The 15577-nt window shown below is 38.9% G+C and overlaps 1 protein-coding gene across 5 annotated transcripts in view; it reads left to right on the plus strand.

Annotated features, from left to right (window-relative positions):
• ATP8A2 (ATPase phospholipid transporting 8A2) overlaps positions 1 to 15577 on the plus strand; it is a 351752-nt gene that overhangs the window by 228954 nt on the left and 107221 nt on the right. For all 5 annotated transcript variants that reach the window (XR_012634354.1, XM_074915160.1, XM_074915190.1 and 2 more), the window contains exons 28-33: positions 507 to 581; positions 3241 to 3363; positions 4420 to 4498; positions 7794 to 7855; positions 8194 to 8250; positions 13448 to 13555. Coding sequence is in view for 4 of the 5 variants with exons in the window: in XM_074915160.1 (XP_074771261.1) it covers positions 507 to 581; positions 3241 to 3363; positions 4420 to 4498; positions 7794 to 7855; positions 8194 to 8250; positions 13448 to 13555 (504 nt within the window). In the remaining variant the exon portion in view is untranslated. The remainder of the gene's footprint in view (positions 1 to 506; positions 582 to 3240; positions 3364 to 4419; positions 4499 to 7793; positions 7856 to 8193; positions 8251 to 13447; positions 13556 to 15577) is intronic.

A 15577-nucleotide genomic window follows, 5' to 3' on the forward strand; every position in this document is an offset into this window, starting at 1 on the left:
AAATTCATAGTTTGTTCACAACATGTAGACAATAAAATTGTAATATAATTATGATCATGTAACAATTTGGTATCACTGTATTTCTAAGACTGTAAAAACAGAACAGAGCATCCATCCATCAAAACACACTTACCTTGAAAATTCTGGTGTTTGCTGACCATGATGGAAAAAATCAGTTGACTTTTGGCTTCAGGCATGTTAATTTGTTGGGAATAGGCATTTTGAAATAGGTTGAGGCCATTTATTTTTTTTATAGTAATGATGCAAATACATCAAATTGCTCCATCACCTATTTTATTTTAAATAAGCAGTACTCTGGCAGTATTTAAAAATGTAAAACTTCAGAAGAGAATAGCTGCCTGGCACTGCTGAGAATTATTTTTAGAGCGTGACAAGCTGCTGTCTCCACATGGTGGTCTGTGTTCCACATCCTTCTTCTCCACTGTAAATGAAAACATGTACTGCAATAGTAATCTAAAGATTCTTGTAACTTGTCTTTGTTTCAGCTTTGGTTTGCTTTCGTTAATGGATTTTCTGGGCAGATCTTATTTGAGCGATGGTGTATTGGTCTGTATAATGTGGTAAGTGCTACATGTTTTTACTTGATAGTGCTTGAGACTTGTATATTGTTTTGCTGTGTGCCATTTCTCACAGGTAACTATCTTGGATGTATGTCAGAAAAGGTGAGTTCATTTGTAAAAGCCCTTTTGAATCCACTCTGAGGTGGATAAAATTCATTTTGGAGGGTGTTTTTATTGCAAAAATAAATTTGGGAAAATTCATTAAAAATACATGTTTGGCATAATATAAGCTCCATAAAACTCTGCAGCTTTTAGATGGAATTTAATTTCCTCTTTGAAATCATCTTCAGTCATTTGTACTAAATATTTTGCTGGCTGTTCATGTTCAAAATAGATACAGAATCTTAACAGTGTTGATTTCATTTTTCTCAAACTCTGTAACAGTTAGATGCCCAGGGGAGTGTCATGCAGATGATTTGGCTTGACTCATGCTGCGTTAAGTACAGCACAGGAAGTAGCATTGCTGTGTCACCAACATTTTTCACTTCAACCAAGAGCAGGATGTGTCAGTCCAGAAGCGATTTCTGATTTTCACCGTGCTCTGGATAGTGCCACACTGTGCCACATGACTTTACCACTTCAGTCAAAAATATTTAACACTGATTAAAGTCTGAAGGATCTCTAGGAACAAGTTCCATAGACCTGTGCTTGTGTTTTCAGCAGTGGTAACACTTTGTAATGTTACAGATGGTGTCTGGTCTTACAGGCCTGGTGTCTGGATTTGTAAGCCATTAGGACACTTTGTCAGTGTTGAAAGATCCTTTGCATTTCCCTTTCGACGGAGGAAATTGAATTTTTTTCTTTAAGAAGACTCATTCCAAATATATGGTAATACAGAGAAAGTCAGCAAGTTATGTCTATCACTGCGTAGTATTAATGGAAACACTTATTAACTTCTGTCACACTAATCTTAAAAATGATGGCACAAATGCTTATATTCCGTAAGATTTCATATTCTTTGTGGAATATAGTTATTCAGGGATCCTCCACTCCCTTGGTTCTCTTTGCCCTAATTTCCTGACTGTTACTCAGTTTGTCATTGGTGTTTAGATATTTGCGTCTATTATCTTTAAACCTGATTTGATGGATCTTCCTATGCTATATAGAACTTATGGATGAAATTTATCTTTTAGAATGAGTGAAGTAGAAATTAACTCCTGTTTTGTAAGGTCTGTAATTTCAAAAATTAGAACTGAACACATGGACTCACAAAGAATCAAGTGCTTCCACAATTTGAAGGGGTTAGATTTTAAAATGCACCTTCTCCTCTGTGCAGGTTAACCCTTTATTTCATTAGTAGTCTCATTAAAATATTAAGTGTAGGAAATCATAGTAGCATTGTAATCCCTGCTTTTGCACTGGTTCATGCTGGAGGTTTACCTTCATAAACAAAAACATTAGAAGACTTACTTCAAGTGAGAATGTAAATGCCCCCAATGAACATGGGACCTGGGGAAATACCTTAAAGCTCTAGGAGAATGTGCCCTTTTTTGGAATATATTGGACCAGTTATCTTAATCTTAGTTCCTTACCCCAAGCCTGCTGCCATTTTAACTATCAGGTTTATCACTTTATGAGCAAAAGCAGCACATCCCCAGTTGGATTTAGAGATGTCATTACTGATTCTCACTAGTCTCTAGTTTTTTGTGATGCTTTTTGTCTACTCCTTGACTGCCAGCTCACTTCTGGTGGGCACCAGAGCCCAACTTCTGCAAACATGCATAAATTCTAGAAACAGTTCATAATTTCATGCTCTTTTTTAACTTCAGGAACACTTCTCAAACTGTTAAAAATTTAGAAATTACTTTTCTGATATAAACTGTTAATGTAAAAGGAAGTAAATGAAGTTTAGTGTTCAGACATGCACGCTGGGATTATTTTCACTAGGTGCCTTCACTGCAGACTACAAGAAACATGGGTAACTAAACTGGCTTTAAATGAGCTGCCTCAGATCCTGGAAACACTTTAAGAGCAGCAATGTGGGACTCAGCAGAGGCCAATTTACTCTGCTTCTGGCAAAGTGTCCTGCTGCTTCTCCTGGAAAGCTTCTGAGGCTTGGTCATCTAAGCATCTGCCCATAGCACAGACGCATGCTGCAGTTAATTTGTTCCTATCAGTTCATGGCTGCCTGGAGAATCCCCGAAGTACTATAATACAGAATGGCCTTTGTTTTTCAGTAGAATTTTTTTTTTTTTTTTGAATGTGATTTCCACATTTGCTTTGTCTGTAAACTTAGATTTGGTTAAGCATATCACATACATATTTAGTTGCAGCCACAACTGCAGCTATATTTGAACCCATTCCCACAAGGCTTTTTTCAGAAAGTACATGTTGTCTTTCCTTTGCAGTCTGATGTGTTTTATGCTTGCTAGACTATCTGGTACATCAGAAACTAATGTTGCTTAACTTCTTGGTTTAAGCTAATTGGTTAATAGTACAAATATTCTTTCATGTTTCTTTTGTTCAGAAGTCAGTGAGAGTTATGAATTGCTGAAATTCATGTTTGGACACTTGAATATTATGTCAAATAATATGTTAGTTGGTAATAAGTCTTCACTGAAGTCTGTGGGAATTTTGCTATTGTCTAGATACTGAAATATTATCTGAGATCCACTTAAAACTAATAGCTGCTTTTAATTAGTATTTGCTTGCCTTGCAGATTTTCACAGCGCTGCCACCCTTTACTCTGGGAATTTTTGAACGATCATGTACTCAAGACAGCATGCTTAGATTTCCACAGTTATACAAAATTACGCAAAATGCAGATGGGTTCAACACAAGGGTAAGGGAAAACCTGTTTCTTTAACCATAAGCATTCTTATTTTTCAGGTCCTTCTTATTTTAAAATAACTTATTTCCCACTATCACTTGTGCTTTATGCTAGCCACTGAGATCAAGATTGTTTTGCCTCACAGTTCTTTTCAAGGGACTATATTTATTTTTATAAAGCAGCCCTTCTTTTTAAATAAGGATTTTCTGCTATGGCTTCAACTGAAACTGGTCCTGAAATATCCACAAACTTTGATTCAATGTAGGATTTCTATCCAAGTATGATTTTTTCAATTCACAACTACAGATAAGTGGTGAGTTTACCACTTTCATAAGAACTGGATAACATCACCTAGATTTTATTTAATATGCAACTTGTCATAATGCTGTCTACTAGGGCCCTTTTTCACAATTAGTATAGCTCTATTCTCATAGTCCTTTTGGAAAATAAAATTTGAATCGGTTTATTTGGACTTTGAGTTTTAAAGAACACATTTTACTTCATTTTGCTATTTAAATGCTGGAAAATGCCAGCATTTGGAATTCTGTCTTTATTGCATAACAGGCACATCTAAAAGTACTTTTGAATCAAGGAAGCTGGACGATTGATTTTTTTTTTTTTTTTTTTTTTTCTTTTTTAGAAAGGAAGTTGTAGAGTATGTAAAGCTCTAGTTTGTGCAAAACAGCATTATCTCTAAGGTAAAAATTGTGGGGCACAAAGTATTTGCCTGTTTAAAAGAACATTTCATAGTATTGAATTGAACTTTTAAAAATCATTCTTTGAGGTTATTAAAAGCAGTGACTCCATCTGCTGCATGGTGATAAAGATCTTAAAATGCAAGCATGCTAGCCTGTTTTAAGTTGTTAGAATAAAATGATCCAACTGGACCAGTGTTTTCTTGTGAAAGAGCAGAAATTGTAGGAGGAAATAGATCCTGCAGAAGTTGAGGTATTTCACTTCAGGACAAACATTGTCTGACTCTAAATTACACAATGAAGTGTTTGTTAGCAGTTAGAGAGAGGTCAAGAGTTTTGGACTTTACTGATGACTTGGTTTGTTTTCCCTCAGGTTTTCTGGGGTCACTGCATCAATGCCCTCATCCATTCCATCATTCTCTTCTGGTTTCCACTGAAAGTGCTGGAGCATGGTAAGGGCTTCATTATTTCTTACGTCAGTAACTGATGTTCAGTCTTACAGAGCCAGTGTGTTTGCAGAATGGGAGGTCGTGACAAGTCCCAAGAAAATAATGCTGACAGACAGTTCAGTAGGCTGTAGCTGCTAAACTTGGATAGTTATCTAGTGGCTTTCAGAACTTACTCTAATTTAATATAATTACTGTTCATATAGTGACTTTAATACATGAAAAATTAAAATGCTTCTTTGCCAAAAAGTCTTACTCGGATACTGAATAATGTTCTATAAAATACCTTATTTTTTTTGGTAGTGGGTTGAGATGTCAAGTTTTTACACAGCAGCTGCATTACAACCACTTGCGTTTTATCTTGTTGGACCTTTCCCATTCCATAACACAGTACTGTAAAAAGTAGGATAAAATAGAGAGATTTCACTACTGTTGAAGTCTGTGGAAAAAATTAATTGGCTGGAATGGAAGTAGACTAGATCAAGAGTCAGAGATACTGCGGAAATTACACTTTTTTTGGTACAAATTAGACTTACTAAGTTTCGCTTTCCATGAAAGGTAATGCAGCCACATGGTGTTTCAGGGAACAGTAAATGCCATATGGTTCTTACCTGGCTTTACAGTATAGTTGTGTGGACAGGAAAAAACATTGCAAGTCTGTTCTTTTTCTGTTATAAGAAATAGGACTAGATCAGATGAAAAATTTTGGGGTTAGCAGGGTGGGAATAATGCTTAGCTAAAATCATAAATTTTTCAAAAATGGAGCTTTTTTCTGGAAAACACTAATTTCAAGAAAACCTTCTCAGCTCCAGGATGGATTAATTGTGGAGGGGGTGAAAGAAAGTAGCAAGGGAGGAAAGATGAATGCTTCCATCAGAGGCATGATGGTAAACATACTTATGGGAGGCAGGTTCATGTTTCCCTACCTATCTGAGTAAGATGTCAGTACTGTATCCTCAATGGCAGCTTCATGTGCTGTCTGGACCATACAAAAAAGTGACTTCCCTTTCTTCCTTATGTGTGATAGGAGCTCATTTCAGCTCTGAAGGAGAGGGTTTTTTATGGTTGCTTTTTGTTTTGATTTGATGGGTTTTGTTGTTCTCTTTCACTATATCTGACACATATTAATCTTGAATAGCTCTTCTTTAAATCCAACTACAGAAATTTTAGGCTGATGGTGGTTGCAGTTAAAGAAAAATACAGGTTTTGTTTTAGTCTCCTATAAATGTTTTTCTAACTAATTCCTAAATAGAGAATGTATTTTTAATCTCAGCAATTATAAAAGACTGGAATACTCACCTGCTCAAATGGTAACTTTTGGAGTTTCTTTCAATGGGTTGCTTAGTGTGCTTTCCAAAGTGAGTGGATATTGAATTTTCCAGTTTCTTTGTATTTCCAGTTGGTGGCAGAGACAGAAATGTGCCATTCACACTGGGATGTTTTTTAACCTCTTGAGTTCCTTAGAATGTGAAGTACATACAGTCCATGAATGGGCACTTGTATAGCTTTAGAAACTAATGTTCACTGAGCGTCCTGCTGTTCTCATTAAGAGAAATACCATTCCTTTCAGGACTGCTTAGCCTCCTAAAGTGGAAGGTCATGGAAATCACTGAAAAAAAAGGCATTAACTTACTGCATTAAAATGTAACTTTAAAAAATCCTGAGACTTACACCAAAAATCAGTCTATTATTCAAATGTGTACAGTGATGTGCTAGAGCAGTATACTGGCAGAGTCATTGTGTCAGTTTATTCTAGATCTAGCAAAACTGATATGTATTTGACATCTGTTTTTCTTAATGAACTGAGACTTCTGGCATCAGCAGGGTTCACTGGACATGGAAGGCTCAATTCTCTAGTGTTCTTCGCCTTTTTTTATTCACGTTAGAGCAAAGTGACTGTTAAAACTTGATGTGTATTTTTGAATGATGTGGTAAATGCCTGAAACTACAGTGTACTAGAGGAGGAGTTGAGCTGATGGAGATGCCAGTGGCTAGGAACCAAACCAATTCCTAACCAAGCTGTCTTGGGCTTTAGCTTCTGTTGCAATGTTAGTGACTAGTCTGCTGCTGTTTCTTAGTAGTTGGGGTTCAAAAGAGAAAAGAACGCAGGAATACAGAACTAGCAACTTATGGAAAATATTTGCAACCTGTCAGTTCTCTGGAGACAACCACAGCTGTGTAGCTGCTATAGAAGAAAACCATACCAAGTAACTTGGGGTAACTGCACTGACTAAATATAGTCTTTTTACCTGTAAGCTATGCAGAGTATTCACCACAGATGTCAGGGTGTCAGGGACTCTTCTCTATAGACTTAAAAACTTACTCATCCTGGAGAGCTATGTTATTGGAACATGGTTAACTAAGTAGATGACCCTAATTTAAGAATGTCAGATCCAGTTTTGCAAATAGTACTAGCAAAACAGTACTCTTGTGAGTAGAAGCGCTCTACAAGGCGGTATGTATTTAGGAACAGGTCCAAGGTTTTATCTTAAGCCTTTTTCATCTCTGCTGTTTGTGTATTTCTCTATCAGTTGTCTTAAAACCTGTGAAAATAACAATATTTCTTGTGCTTTAGTAATGCTCGAAAGGTCCCACAAGTACGAGTTCATTTGGCATTAGTGTTGCTGTCGAATGTCCTTTCATGGTGTTCCAGTTTTATTCAGCAAGGGATAAGAAAGACTAAACAGACATTTGAAGTATTGCCAAGGTTGGCACTTTGAAATGATAGATTATCATGTATTTAGCCTTGTGCACACTTGACTAGTGAAAGGGCGTGTGTAGGCTGAATGCTGCTCAGTTACTGAATTAACCTTCAGTAAGATATTTTAGATGTTACACGTGTCCTTTATAAATGAAACTCTTGCGGTTTTTCTTAAGTCAGCTCTATTTCACCACAAATCAGCTGGTGTTTTACAGGCTTTTTCTTCACAGGCACAGCAAATAATGGGATTTGTTAGAGGTGTCAATAAATAGTACAGAACAGATAACGATAGAAAAAGTGACACTAACATACCTCAGCTCTTATAGGCAAATACACATTAGGGTCTGGCAAACACTTCCCATTTTGTTATGATGGCTTCTGGCAACCAGGACTGTGGATATACACTCTGAGCACTGTGTCCAAAGCCTGGCTTAGCACAACTTCTGCTTTACTATTATCTCACAGCTTCTAAAAGTGCTTTTAAATGTTCTAAAAGGCAAGGTTGGGACCAGTTATTTTCTCCTGAAAATCTCTTTGTTATGTCACCCATTTTCTTGATAAATTGACAACAAATGTGATAATTTTTCTTTTTTCTTCCAGATGCAGTATTCACAAATGGCCAGGGAATTGACTATTTATTTGTTGGAAACATAGTTTACACTGTAAGTTCGTGTACTGTAGCAATTTTTGAATGGTAGAATTTCTTTACAGCTTTTTTGTACCCTCTAAAAATGGTGTAAACCAGAAGAAAGTGTACAACCAAAATAAATTTATGTTGTATGCACAATTTTCCCCCTTTTTCTTTCATATCTTTTTTTTTTCCAGAAATGCACCAACAATATCTTCTGCTCTGTCCTTCCCCCATCCCACACTGCCAAGGTCCTGGGCTGGTACCTAAATGGTAGTAACATTCTAGGTGTAAAGGGGATATTGGGCCCTGAACACCTCTGAATTTGAGTGTGTTATTACTGAAGTTGTCTTTTTTTCTTTTTCCTTGCAGTATGTTGTAGTCACAGTTTGTCTGAAAGCTGGTTTGGAAACAACTGCGTGGACTAGAGTAAGTATTTCTCAGTATCTTTTATCCTATTAGCACACTTTCCTCCCTAATGAATACTAATACAGAAAAGTAGTACTAAAAACCATTTGAGGCTTCAGTGTTTTAACTGGATTTTTCATGTAAGGATAAACTGATAAGCTCCATAACTACAGGATGTGAGAATGAACTTGTAGATCACATGATGTGTGATGAAAAGGGGCAGCCTATCAGAAGTGGGAAGAGAACACTAAAAGTATATTGCCAACATCTCTAAATATTTAAATTGATAACATTTTGCATGAAATCAACATACTACTGTAATTGCTTAAGGAAATAGATCAAGAACATCTTTGTGCTCTGTAGCTCCTTTAAAAATAAGTAGGGAAGGAAAGGTGTCTGCCCACACATAAACAACTGGGCTTTGAAGACTACTTTGAAGCTAGTAAAGAGCACTAGTGACTTCACATTCAATGACATTTTTTTTGTTCGATAAATGGTTTTGTTGCTTCTTAGATTTGAGTCATTTACTTGCAATGAATGAGTGATCTGTTACTGGTAGGTGTCAGAATCTGGCAGGGCAATGACCTCCAAACAATATGGGGGGTAGGAGGGTTCCTATGTTGATGAACCTTCAACACCTTTCTCACCTTCTTTCCCCCAGCCCCTCTGAAACACTAATCTTTTGATTTTGGTGGAGTCCCTGTTTCTCCACACCTGTGAGATGCCTTGTAGGAATCTAGTTTTCATGATATCCTAAGACACTCTGCCCTCAAGACCAAGCTGTTTTTGAGGACACTCATGTTCTTATTTTACCATGTTCTTATTAAACTTATTTAGTTTCTTGGAGGAACTTGGCTTAAATCTTGTAACCTCATTGCTTCTGTTAGTTGAAAAATGTTTTCTTTCATTCCTCACAGAGGAATTGTTAAGATTAATGAGCTGATGTCTGTTCTGAATTTTAAAGATGAAATGCTATCTGTCTGGGTTATTTAATTATTAGGGAGATGCTAATATTCTCTGCCTCATTCTTTCATCTGAAAATAAAATCTGTTCTTTTTATGCTGTTGCTTATGCATAAATTCTATGCAATTTTAAAATGCAAAAATACTTAAATTACTCCCTCATGCACTAGAAGAGGATATATCCAAGTCTGCATTGGAGGCATGTAAGCCGGCTTAGATCCTGTTATGTTGTGAATTATCTGATGGTTTCTCCTCTCTCCTCTTCCCTGGGTAATTGGTGTCTGTTTAGTCACTTGGGGATAATCACGATCCTCTCTTTTCTAAACCTTATTTTAAAAGATACCATAATGTTTAGTAGATCTCAGTGTTCTTTAACACTGGCATTTTATAGAGAAATTATTAGGCACAGAAAAATTGTGGGTTTTAGTCAACTTTATTCTATATACACTTCTAATTCCTGTCCCATTGCTTGGACCAATGACTCTCATCATCTGGGAATCTGATGGTGGTTACAATTATTGTTTCAGCTGTGAGTGAATCAACAAACAGAATCTTTAGGTTACTTGAAGAGTATTAAATGTACAACATTGAGTTAAGTCTCTTCTCCATCATCAGGTGGATTGGTTATGTGCAATTTGTTCTAGAGACAGGGGTACATGCTGCCGCTTGGGAGAATGTGATGGGTTCAGCTGAAAGCTTTAAATAAATAACAGATTCAGAGTGGTTGGGAGCCTGGTATATCCAGTAGGTAGTGTGGAAAAAAAGGCTTTAACATCATGTTTAATAAAAATCTACGTGCTGGAGCTGTGTGGAGCAGCTTCACGTTATGTGTTACCTATCTGAAACACTGCAGTAGGTTTTTTTCCCAAACACCCCTTTATTCACTGCTTTAGCACACTATACAAACTATTCAGATAAATAGGATGTACAGGATAGCCATGCAGTGTGTCTGGTTCTTATGTGAGAGCCTTCATTTTTCTGACTGGCATTCATTTAACACATCTGATGCACTCACTTCTGCTTTGCATATGAACTCTTCAGGGGTAAATGGCAGAGATCAGTGGAGAAGCAACAGTGCAAAGGTAGGTGGGGTGATGTACAAGGAACATTTTTCAAGTAGGGCAAGGAGGGCACTTCCTGAAAGCAGAAGCTCTTTTAAAGTTAGAGAAGGAATTCAAGCAGGCACAACCTGAGATGAAGAGGTGATTGGGACAATGTTGTGGTTTGAGCTCAGAGGGCAACTGAGCACCACGCAGTCACTCACTTCCCCCTTACCCCCCCAGCACTGAGGAGGAGGAAAGCAAAAGACCCAGAAACTTGAGATAAGGACACGGAGGGATGACCTTGTCCTTTAAGGCACAGGCAAAAACCAGACTCATTAGGGGAAGAAAAAAAGAACATATATTTAATACAGAACTAACAACAACAACACAACAGAGTAGGACATCTTGAAAACACCTTCCCCCCACCCTTCCCTCTTCCCAGGCTCAGCTTTGCTCCTGACATCCCTCCCTCCTCTTCCAGCAGCTCAGGGGCAGGGAATGGGGGTGCGGTCAGTGCTGCCGCTTCTGCCACCTCGGGGCCGGGAAGCCTCTGGCACTGCTCCCCTGTCCCAGCGCGGTTCCCCTCTCACAGGAGAGAGTCCTCCACAAACCGGCTCCAACAGGAGTCGCTGCCCCGGGCGTGTGGGTCCCCCCGCGTTGCAATCCTCCCAGCGCTGAGCTACAGCAGCGGGCCCTTCTTCCCTCGGGGTCCGGCCTTCCTCGGGCGCAGCCGCCTGTCCCGGCGCGGGGCCCCCACAGGCCGCAAATCGGCATCTGCTCCACCGGGGACCCCCGTGGGGGGCAGGAGGGCGGCCCTGCCGTCTCACACAGGGCACACGGGAGTCGGCTCTGGCCCAGCTCCTCCCAGGTTCCCCTTCTTAAATACATTATCGCAGAAATGCAGGTAATTGGCCCGGCCTTGGTGCAGAGGTGGATCCGAGTTGGAGCCGGGAGAGCTTTGAGAAGCTTATTATGGGGACCACTGCTGTAGCCCCCTCCCCTGCTACCAAAAAACTCCCACCGCTGAAACCAGGACAGACAGCCACGAGAAGAAGATTAAGACTGCATAAAATGAGCAAAGTCTTTTCTGAGCTGGAAAGGGCAAGGTGAAGAGCTGCAAAACTCAAGCTGTTGTACCAGTAGACTGGAAAGAAAAACAGGAGGGAGACAAAAATAATTACATCATTTCACTAGCATAAATACACCTTCTACAGAATAAGACTATGGCTTACATTGGTTTCCCTGCTTGCTTTTATTTTCACTGGTTTTATTCATAAAGTCTGCAGGAGTTTGCAGCTTGGAAGCATGAGTCCAAGCTATCCTCAACCTTAGGTCCACTTGTTTGGATGGACGGCTGTGGCTCAAGAGGTGTCTTGTCCTTTTGGGAAAGCAGTGCTGGTACTGTTCTGCCATTACATGGGGCTGGCTCTTCTTAAAGATGAGTTTTTACAGCAGCCTTGCAGTACTTCACAGAATCATCTAGGTTGGAAAAGACCTTGAAGATCATCTAATCCAACCATTAACCTAACACTGACCATTCTCAACTACATCATATCCTTAAGTGCTATGACAACCTGAACTTGTTCTTTGGGGAGCTGAGCACTACAGTTGCAGGGCTTTATCTTAGTCAAACGAGACAAGTTGTTCTTAGTTTTCAGAAAAGCAAGTAGACTGAAAGGATAAAATTGCTTCCCTCAAGCATTAAAAAAAAAAAAAAATCCTTCCAGTCTCTTAGTTTTACTCACATTAAAACTGGATGAAAAACATGTGGTTTGTTTTCTAAATAAAGCAGTTGCTGGTCAGATCTGTTGGGTGAAACAGAGTAAACAGCAAAACTTGAGAACAAATCTTCCTGCCCACTGTGTCTCTCCAGAAAAGGGCCTATCCTATCTCGTGCTCAGCTCAGCAACTTCTAGGGTTGAACAAATTTCCAGCTTTACAAGAGTGCCCTAGAAGGGTGTTCTTTCCATCACCTCTGCCATTTTGCCGTATGAATGCTTCTACTGTAAGGCAGCATCCAGTTGCTTCCAGCTATCTGCTGGTCTGCGCTGGTGCTACAGGCTCCTTGCTGGTTTGTTTTCACTGCCTGTGCTGGAGAAAGCTCTCCTTTATGAGGATGCTTGGTGCTTGAGAATGCTGATGCAGATGAGGAGAAATCTTCAAGTCCTTCCAGAAGTCTGTGTCTGTCTCTCAGTGGGCAGAACACAATACCCACACTTCTTCAGTTCTCAGATATACTGTTCAAAAAGTCAACAAATGCAATCATCAAATAGAAAGTATAAACCTGAGAACTAAACAAACACAGTGTGTCCACCACAGCAACCAGTGTGTGAATTCATTCCCATGTTCCTAAACCCATATGTAATTAGTAATTAAGATTTATGCAGGTACTTCTCTGAATTGGAGCCAAAGTCATCAGCCACAGGAGTTGCTGGCATCCAAAAAAGCTGGAGCCAATAATGAGCTCAGTTGCTTGTTACAACTGAAATTACTGATTCCATCCACTGCAGTGTAAAAGTAGAACAGCTTAAATCATCCTGAGTAGCAAATAGTTTGGGTGTGTAGGAAAAACTGCTTTCTTAAATGCAACTGAAATGAAATCTGTGCTGAACATGTTCATGGTCATTTTAATACTGCTTTTATTTACTCTTAATGAGTCTACAGACTAAAGAACCAGTAAAGATGTAAACTGCATTGCATACCTGTAAATCACCTAAAACACCTATAAAATAAAAAAGCAAAGCTGATCAGTAGATATTGATTGCGATAGGGTATTACATGGCACTGGATCTTTGTCCATGAAAGCTGAGTAGTGCACATGGCTTCTATGCAGACACTCTACCGTAAGGGATTTGTCCATGTGAACTTTAACCTGAGTCTTTGAAAATTTCTACCTTGCTGTATGTGTTGAACCTGGCATGTGTATGACAGGAAGCAGGAACTAGATGAGAGAAATTGGAGTTCTAAGGAAAATCTGATGAGTTGCTGGAGCTCCAATTAAGACAGTTTGGCTGAGAAGACTCTGCCCTGTTGTGAAGCAAGATTAAAGAGGAGAACTGGTTTATGCTGTTTAAACACCCTGCGCTACTGGCTGAAAACCAAGAGCGGCAGACAGGCCTGAGTGAGACCAACAGACACCTGAACAGAGAAATATCTGTAGGTTAGGTGGAAGTGTGCTGTGTTGACTCTCCTTCTTTCCCTGCTTTTTGACAGTTCAGTCACCTGGCCGTCTGGGGAAGCATGCTGCTCTGGCTGGTGTTCTTCGGTGTCTACTCAGCCATCTGGCCCACATTTCCCATCGCACCAGACATGCTGGGGCAGGTCAGTACGAACACTTGGCTGCATGGTAAGCTGCTCAGCACAGCGCCCTGCTGTCGCCAGCACTGCTGTTTGCTGCTTCCTGAAAACTCGCATAATGTTTGGAAAGGTGTTATGCTCTAGTAAGAGTGCTTGTACTTCGTTTTAACCTTTCTTTTTGAAGTCTTGCATTCATTTTGCTTAATCTCCTCATTAGAAGAGCTCTTTTTTTTCCCCAAAAGTGACATCATACATGATTATATGCACTGTGGATACTGTATGACAGTTCTCAGTTCACTTGGATAGCAGAGACTGGCTCTTTCATTAGTGCTTTTCTAGTGTGTTTGATAAAATGCCCGGTAGAAATTTAGCTTATTTGGTTTGAGGTTTTGTTTTTTTATTGTGGGTTCTTTCTTTTCCATATATCCTGCTTTTGTATTGTTTCTTTTATTCCCAAATTCATTTAAATTAATTTACTTGAGAATAGGATGAGACGGTCAGAAGCAGAAGGGAAGCTGTATGTTACTGGTGCCTTTACAGTACTAGAGGAATTTTGGATTTGTTCCTTCAGCTGAGTTCCAGGTGGCAGAATTTTTCCTTTGGTGTCATTATTTCAACCTGTGGTGAGAAGATTGACTCAAAAGCCTGTCAAAATCACTCAAGAGCATATTTAAAATAGGGATTTACCATGAACAACGAAGGACTTAATAAATGTATGGTAAAAAGTTATTCTGTGGAAGTGGAACTGCTGTCAAAATGACCAGAAAAAGTATTCTGTAGTAAGTTTAGGGTTATCTATAATGCAAAAATGCTGTTTATGATGCAGAAAGAAGAAAAGGAAACTAAGAATTTTAACACAGAATCTAAGCGTATTTACGTCATGTCACCCTTGTGTACTGGAAAATGATAATAAAGCAAGCCAAGTGTTGGCAAGCTAATTAGAGATTTTAGAGGTTACTCTCATGTTTGTACTCAGCAAGAGCAGATGGCCATGATTTTGTTACTGCTCTGGCATAATACATATTTTATTATCTTATACTAAAACACTGGGGATAATGGAGGCTATGGTAGATTTCATGGAGAGCTTTTTACAGCAGAGTGTGAAACCTGACAGGCTGGGATCAGCAAATAAGTGACTCACAGACAAAACCTCAGTCCTCTGATAGTATTTCATGATGATCTTTGTGTGTTTCACAGCGCATACAGCATCAATAGCTCTAATTCACATTTTTATGTATCTAGCAGAAATTTGAATACAGTAACACCCAGAGCCGTGAACTATTTGTCCTCCACAGCAGACTTGTAGTGCTGCCATTAACATGTCGGCTTCTAAAACAAACAATAAGGTGAAGTTATACAAGATGGGTCAGACTATTAACTTTAGCTTGGTGTTGCATTTTTTTCAAAAATAGCTCAATTTTTTTTAATTGCAACTGCGACAAAATTCTTATCATGTTGGTCATCAACATTTGCTCCAACATAAACCACAGGTCTTGGAACAAAAGCTTCATGTAAGGTTTTGGTTTTGCATGAATATATTTTCAGAAAGTGTTTCTATTTAAACTTAGGTTTTATGCTCTGGTTTTCTGATATGATAACTTGAGAAGTAGTACTAATACTTTGCTGAGGTCAAAATAATGTAATGTAGTCTTTTTTTAAATGGAGAACATACTTTGACTGGTTGAGTGTCTAGTCCAGTACTTGTGGAGCTGTGTCCCTAGGTCAGTAGTCATCAACCAGAGATGTTAAAGATCATTCTAGAAAGACACTTTTTGAATACAAGCATTCAGAAGTTTTGTTATATCACTTTGAGGAGGGAGGAATAAGTACTATTCTATCAGTTTTCTTGTATTTTTGAGAGAAGGAGTAGTAGTGGAAGAGTGAATTTTTTGTTTCCTTTATCCTTTTGTAAAATCAAGGAAAGCTCCCAAGGTGAAGGGAACTTGCTTACCACTTGCGTTAACTTATACAAAGTCTCTTGAGTAGTCAGTTGCTGTCATAAAAACCAGCTCATGGTGAAATGAGCTGGGATCATGCTAGGCTCTA

The sequence above is a fragment of the Athene noctua genome, chromosome 1 (assembly GCF_965140245.1).
Source record: "Athene noctua chromosome 1, bAthNoc1.hap1.1, whole genome shotgun sequence".
Classification (NCBI taxonomy): Eukaryota; Metazoa; Chordata; class Aves; order Strigiformes; family Strigidae; genus Athene; species Athene noctua.